At 43.1% G+C, this 7,255-nt stretch overlaps 1 protein-coding gene across 1 annotated transcript; it reads right to left on the bottom strand.

Annotated features, from left to right (window-relative positions):
• Nucleotides 1-622: 622 nt before the first annotated feature.
• LOC109895267 (class E basic helix-loop-helix protein 40) lies at nucleotides 623-4,607 on the bottom strand. The gene is made up of 5 exons (XM_020488891.2): nucleotides 4,158-4,607; nucleotides 3,957-4,020; nucleotides 3,566-3,673; nucleotides 3,074-3,197; nucleotides 623-2,673 (listed from the first exon to the last, which is right to left on the bottom strand). Exons 1-5 carry the CDS (start codon nucleotides 4,229-4,231, stop codon nucleotides 1,766-1,768), a joined length of 1,278 nt encoding a protein of 425 aa, XP_020344480.1. The 5' UTR covers nucleotides 4,232-4,607; the 3' UTR covers nucleotides 623-1,765.
• Between the last annotated feature and the right edge of the window lie 2,648 nt (nucleotides 4,608-7,255).

The following is a 7,255-nucleotide window of genomic DNA, read 5'->3' on the forward strand; positions in this document are numbered from 1 at the left end:
AATGATTGACCACAACATCAACATTTTGCCGTGGCCATCTCAGTCTCTAGACATTAACCCCATTGAAAACCTGTAGTTTGAATTGAAGAGGGCAGTCCATAAGCGCAGTAGAAGGATATCTAGGATCTGGAAAGATACTGTATGGGAGGAATGGTCTAAGATCCTTCCCAATGTGTTCTCCAATCTCTTTAAACCCCCATCTTTTTGAGAGAATAACACTATTGCTTGTTAAACAAAATCTCTTTCTCTAAGCAATTGTATTACTATAAAATAATATAATTTCCCAATTTCTTTTTGCAACATAATTTAGCTCAGTATTTGTATTATTTACATTATTGTATTATTCTTGTGCTTCTGCATCCAAATGACTTCCAGATAAATATAAAAAACTGCCCTTTGCAGCTTACGGATTGTTGAGGGACCACCACGGTATCTGTATGTGTGTTTATTTATGTATGTCAGAAGCAGAGAGAACACCCATAGCAGTGTGTCTCTCCTTATGACCAGCCGGGCAAGACAAGCAGGGAGACTGCAACAACTCTCCCCAGTTGTTGTGTTTGTGGCAGAACTCGATCCCAGAATATACATTTCACCACAACATGCACTCTACTCACTCATGACGAACCAAGCAGATAAAATACTTTATTAATACGCTTATATAATGTATGTCAACATTTATAGACAAAATATGTACATCAAACATCTTTCTGGTAGGTCCCAAAATATCAAAGTACCTCTTTCTATAGAAAACTAATCTTCTGCTAAAACATATACATTCACTTCTCGCCAACTCCCAAATACATTTCATAAACACCTGATGTATTCTTTTATCAGTGTTTCACAAGTAAAAGGCAACAGGATGATAAACTCCAGGTTTGACTTGAGCAGAGTCAGATTGCAGATCAGGGTCAGCGCAGGGCTACAGTATGTACATGAGTTATTATGCGGTAAAAGGACTGTCCAACCTTTCTCTCTGGTTCGAGCGCTAGGACACGTATCAAAAATAGAGATGTACAAGAAGTATAAACAATAATTACAAAAAGTCCCTCTAAACTGTCAGTGAATTCCCAACTTGACATGGTCACATGATGACCTCACTAACTCCATACAGTAGGGAAATTATTTCACTCAGGATGTTTGTTGTTGTCATAGGGAATGGGGCAAAGCGCATTGTCAGTGATGGCAATGGTGACCTAAGGTAAATAGACAGCAACCTTTGGGTGAATGGTGACTATTGACATTTGGTGTGACATGGTTTACAAGGACGGTGTGTGTACAGCTGAGCCCTGTCAGTGTCCACAGCATGTAGAAACCTCAACAGCAGCAACATGTACGGGACTGCCACTTTTTTACATTTATACATTCAACCGTGTGTGTGTGTGTGTGCGTGTGCGTGTGCGTGTGCGTGTGTGTGTGTGTGTATATATATCCAGATGTCAATGTTGCACTCAGCACTCTGGTGGGGGTATAAAGTCAAACATTCAAAGAGGATTAGGAAACAGGTTGAGCTGTCTTCTATCCACACATTCCCTCTTTCTTTTATTCTCTTTTTCTGTTCGCAGCTGTGGATTATGCCTCACTGATCTGGGACCAGCCCTTCTGCATGCGCTCTATCTGTCTCCCTTCTGTCTTCTGACTTCTGGGATGAGGGGAGAGGGGTGGTGGTGGGTGATCTGACTGTCTGGTCACGTTCTCCTCCATGTATCCTCTCAGCATAGCAGTCTATGTTCAATAACACTTTTCTGTGTAAGTGCTCAGTGGTCTCTCAGTCTTTGGTTTCCAGGTTCATGGGAAGTACCTGCTTTAACACTTGGAGGAAGGCTGGGGAGTCCATGGGGCTTTGGGCTACGGTAGGGGGAGAGGGAGAGCGCCCCCTGGGGGACATCATGATCGAGGGAGAGGGGGCATGCCTGTCACTAGGCATGCCCTGCGCGGAGCCTCCCAGGCCAGGGTAAATCATGGGCATGGCCCCTGAGTACCAGCACTTCTCCAGCATGGGCAGATAGGCAGCGGCAGAGGGGGGGATGAGGTAGAAGGGCATGCAAAGGGGATGAGGTTGGGCCTGGTGAGGGGAGTAGGCGCTCATGTAGCTGCCGTGGCCACTGGAGGAGGATGAGGATGACTCTCCGCATGAGAGAGACTCGTCCTCGGATGACTCGACCCGGCTGCGTTTGTGGCACGCCTCATCTTCCTGCTTAATGCAAAGTGATGCCCTCTTTTCTCCCAGCGCCCTCTTCAGCTGTCTCTCCTGGCCGTAGTACCCTGTATGCGACGCCAGATGCTCAACCTGCTCGCCACCGTAGCCGCTGTCTGTGTCTGTATCGCTGCCGCTCTGCTCGCCGCCCACATGGGCATACCTCCGCTGGATGACGGGAACGCAGTTCTTCCCATGGCCTTCACTGGGCTTGGGGGGCTGGCCTGCAGGCTTCTCCCTGTGGGCCTGATGATGTTGGTAGTGGATGGTGGTCTCTTCAGACCGGGGTTTGCAGGGGCTACGGGGAGGACCCTGGAGGACCTCAGTGGCCACCTTGTGCAGGTGGTTGACCATGTGGGAGGGTGAAAGGTCACCGTGACCCTCCTGGTTGACCAGGTATTGCAGCACCTCCTTGGCACAGACATGGAAGCCTGAGCGGAAGATCTCCTCACTGTTCTCCTGGCTGGGAGAGGACTGCTCTGTAGGCAGGAATGGACAACACCACAAACGCTGTCAAACACAGATCTAGCCACAATGCAATATTATGGAAACTACCAAACTACTTTCATCGTATTTACATGATTCTTGTAAGTAATATATCTTAATATGGGTATAAAATCCCCTTCTACGCAACCACATCCAAACTAAACTTAGCAGTTATTCTGACTCAGTTCCTTATTCTATTATTATGTTATTATAATGCAGTAGATGAGCAATGCACTGTGCTGCATTTGAACATTAGTGAGGATGTGGTCTGCATCCAAATTGAAGCTAGCCAAGGCAAGAGACCACAAGCTATATTTAAATTCACTGATTTGTATGCGCTTCTGCATAATCATCTTATTGTGTGTGTGTGTGTGTGTGTGTGTGTGTGCTCACCGATTTGCATGCCATTCTGCAGACTGAGGATTTTCTGCTGCTGGTTTTCCAGTAGAGTGGTTAGAGCTTTCACATGCTTAAGCGTGAGCTCCAAAACCACAGCCTTCTCCAGATGGCCAAGAGTCTATGGGAAGAACACACACTACTTTCAGCACGGGCTCATCTCTTATGGATTACTAACACACACATGCACACAAACTTTCTCAACAACAATCAAAAGCAATAACTAAGTAGATCTACTCAAATGCAACATTTTAATGTGTAATATTACATTCTTTAATCTATAAAAATACAAATCAGAGGAAATGTGTTCAATTTTAGTTAACATCTGAAAAATGCCATTTGTTTAAGTACTCACATTCATTATTTAATTTTAAATTCCTTTACAGATCTCACCTGTTAGTCAGGCTGTCACCTTAACCTGAAGTACCACCAAGCAGCCACTTGATCGCGCTTTAGTAATGTGCTACTTCAAGATAAATAGGAACTTACTGTAAGTTTCAGGTGCTCGGGCAATAAATCTTTCAACTGAGCGATGCACTCGTTTATCCTGTCACGCCTTTTCTTCTCGATAAGTCGGTGAGGCAGTTTGTAGGTTTCCTAAAGGCAGGAGTGATATTGAGGTTAAATAACAACATCAGCAGTTTGACGAGCAGCACTGTGAACAGTAACATGGACTCCACGGATTACATCATATGGGAAAATAGGTCACCACATGATCGGAATGATCAGGCCAACTAATTGATCTAAATACATCAATGTTTCAATAGCATTGTATATAATCATAATATTATTCTATTGTAATCATATTTACAAACAGTTAATTAAGTGAATAAACACCAATATTGATTCTATAAAAAAAATATATAAAATATCAACCAACCTTGCTATCATCTCCTCGTTTCATTCCCCGACGGGATTTGTATACATACATAGGGAAATCCATCCTAATGAAAACCAGAAGACAGTCAATGAGATGTGGGTTTGGTGAGGTTGCGCACTCAATGTCAGGAGACGCGAATGTATGCCACTATAAATTGGGCAAGCATGGCATAGGGCACAAGAAGAATCATCAGCAACTTACCCTTGCATGTCAGACAGCTCAGCCTGCTGGTGCTTGGGGGTGGGTTGCGCACTTGGAATCCTTTCCATTTCCATTCTCTTTAAGCTACTCCAAATGACGCAGGAAAGGGCAAGCTTTTTCCCCCAATGTTTTCACTCAAGAACACAAATGAAATTGAATGAAAGTAAATAGTCCTTGAAATTTTTCACAAAAATATTTAAGTATTTCCTCCAATTTGTAGAGATAAGTAATCTATTTTACATTTGCATTGTTGTTGTTATGATTATTTATCGCATAATGGGAGCAGTGTCCCGGAGATCTCCACGTAGTCAGTCAAGAGGGAGTCCCGCAGATGCACTAGTCTTGGTTGCGCGTTGGGAAAGTGGGGGAGGACAGAGCTACGTGTTAAATAAACCCCTGACTCTCGCTCGCAATGACCTATCTCTGTCACATGAGTCTCACGTTTTGGACGGCGCTTGTCTTCTCGGACTGCCCATTTTCTACTGATAATGAGGATCTGGGGGCGGACGTCGGCGCCACGTCACACCGGAGGGCTGAATCCCGCGTCCAGTGTACCTGGCTAATATAGCCAGGCTAGTAGCTTCACACAACACAGAGCTACGCATCTCTCCAATAATGCTCAGCAGGTTCCACTACTGACAAGACATCATGGCAATAATAATAATATTGATATGGGAATAACTTCGCAAATATTGGGGGGTTTAAACGTGACAATATCTTATCCCAATCCGTTTATTTAGGCTATATCATCCACCTGTTGTGTCATACACAACACAATTTAGCCATAACTTTATACAAATAAATAATTCACAATTACAATGCATTATTAAATTATTATACTCTAACTTGTTCCTCTTCACTGTGATAAGTTAATATACCTATGGCATAGGGTTTTATAATAGGGGGCTTGCCATTTACCTTGTGTAGCACAATGTCTTAAAAACAGTAATGTACGGCTATATTAAGTTATTTCACCATATAAACTCAGTGGCTGAAAATATTAATTGAAAATGCAAGATAGGCCCTATCAGTGAAAGAGAATGTGCTAAAAACTGAGTAAAAGTGCATGTGATGCCACAATGTCAAATGTTGGAAATGTAGGCTAGCCCTATTATTATTGGTTAACTTGGAATGAATCCATAGATTCATAGGCCCACAATTTAACATTATAATTCAATGTAATGTTTTTTGTAAATGATAAATGATCCTTCAAGCACATAGTATAACTGAAAACCTCTGATGTGGTTTTTTATTTTGTTTTGCATTAGGAGGACCCTGTTGAAAAAAAGGTGCACCTGCTTGAGACATTTATATTTATAAGAGATCTCATTGCTTAGAGACAACCAGACTAATTGCTTTGGTTTCAACAAGTGTGAAGGGCCATAATGTTATTTTGCACCATCAGAACCATCTGCTAGTTCAGACTGGAAATGTGTCTGAAGACTGTCTGCATTGTTATCAAGTGTGCCACTACCATTGTCAAATTGATCTCATGGCCCCACCCGCCCCTGTGCGCTGAGGGCACATTCAGCACATGGCTACCATTTACAACTAATTTGCTGTAGGCTACTCCACTAGCAGCGTATCACCTAGCGGGCTAAAAACAGCAAGCAAGCTAGCCTTTTAGCTTCCCACATCTCCCCCCATGTGAAAGAATCAGATTTATAAGTAAATAATGTGCCCGAGCAAATATGATTTACTTGCCAGCAGTTTTTAAGGCCTAGTACTCGAGAAGAGTCCGTGCTCGAGACCACATATGGTCAGTGTTGCCATGTTCACTACTTTGAAAACGATGTTGCAGGTTTTTGGGTTATTTCTAAGTTGCACCACGGCCGCCTTGGCATTTTCTTTTAAACATATGTATTTCACTGTAACCTGCTACTGACTGTCAGGCAGTGCCGCATGCTGTTGCTGAGTGAGTGACTGGTGGGGAGGGCCAGAGGTGTTTGTGTGTGTGTAGAGAGAGCACTACAGTTATTGACTGAGACATGAGGGAGAGGAGCCAGAGAGATATCTATTGGGTGAAATACCACAGTGTGCAATCTCAGTAAGATTTGTGACCTGTTGCCACAAGAAAAGGGCAACCAGTGAAGAACACAATTGTAAATACAACCTTTATGTTTATTTACAAATACACCTATTTGCACATAATTACAACACTGTATATTTGAAATGTCTTTATTCTTTTGGAAGTGTAATGTTACATTTTTTATTGTTTATTTGCCAATAAAAACATGTAACCTCTACTACTTAACTAGGCAAGTCAGTTAAAGAACAAATTCTTATTTACAATGACGGCCTACCCTGGATGACGCTGGGCCAATTGTGCGCCATCCTATGGGATACCCAATCACAGCCGGGTTGTGATACAGCCTGGATTCAAACCAGGGACTGTAGTGACACCTCTTGCGCTGAGATGCAGTGCCTTAGACCGCTGCGCCACTTGGGAGCCAAGTGTTTATTATCTATTTCACTTGCTTTGGCAATGTAAACATATGTTTCCCATGCCAATAAAGCCCCTTAAATTGAATTGAGAGAGAGAGCAGCACGCGTGCACGGTTGTGACAACTTTTTACTAGTTGTAGGTGGGCTAAAAAGATTGTCATTATGGAGACACCTATTTCCAACCCTTTTTCCATAAAACATAACAATAATACGCTAGAACTAAATAAATAATTGAGACAAAGCACTGGAAAATTACTTTTGGTGCACTAGAGTGAATGACATAAATTCACTCAGAGGTGGTTTAAACTGCATTCTAATGTTGACTGCTAAAAGAAAATGGTATCTAGCAAAGGGCTTTATGCATGGTCAGTTCTTGGGTCTTGGGGTCAGCCCGAGAGGAAATTTGAAATGGAAGTTATGGAACTCCCTCGCGTTCTCTCGCCTCAGTAAAAGACCCAGATGCAGACAGTTCGAATAATGGACTTTATTATATAAACAGGGGGCAGGCAAAGGACAGGGGTCGGTAGTCCGTAAGGGCAGAGTCCGTAAGGTACAGAGTGGCAGACAGGCTCAGGGTCAGGCAGAGGTCCGTAATCCAGGGCAGTGGCAAAATTTACAGAACGGCAGGCAGGCTCAGGGTCAGGGCAGACAGA

Source organism: Oncorhynchus kisutch, linkage group LG1 (genome assembly GCF_002021735.2).
Source record: "Oncorhynchus kisutch isolate 150728-3 linkage group LG1, Okis_V2, whole genome shotgun sequence".
NCBI lineage: Eukaryota > Metazoa > Chordata > Actinopteri > Salmoniformes > Salmonidae > Oncorhynchus > Oncorhynchus kisutch.

What these genes read in the sequence shown, in the direction of transcription:
- LOC109895267 (XM_020488891.2), bottom strand. Translation starts at nt 4,231, where the DNA reads ATGGAAATGGAAAGGATTCCAAGTGCGCAACCCACCCCCAAGCACCAG. An exon ending in GAGCTGTCTGACATGCAAGG is followed by an intron (nt 4,021 to 4,157) that starts GTAAGTTGCTGA and finishes GGTTTTCATTAG; the next exon opens with GATGGATTTCCCTATGTATG. An exon ending in AACGAGGAGATGATAGCAAG is followed by an intron (nt 3,674 to 3,956) that starts GTTGGTTGATAT and finishes TCCTGCCTTTAG; the next exon opens with GAAACCTACAAACTGCCTCA.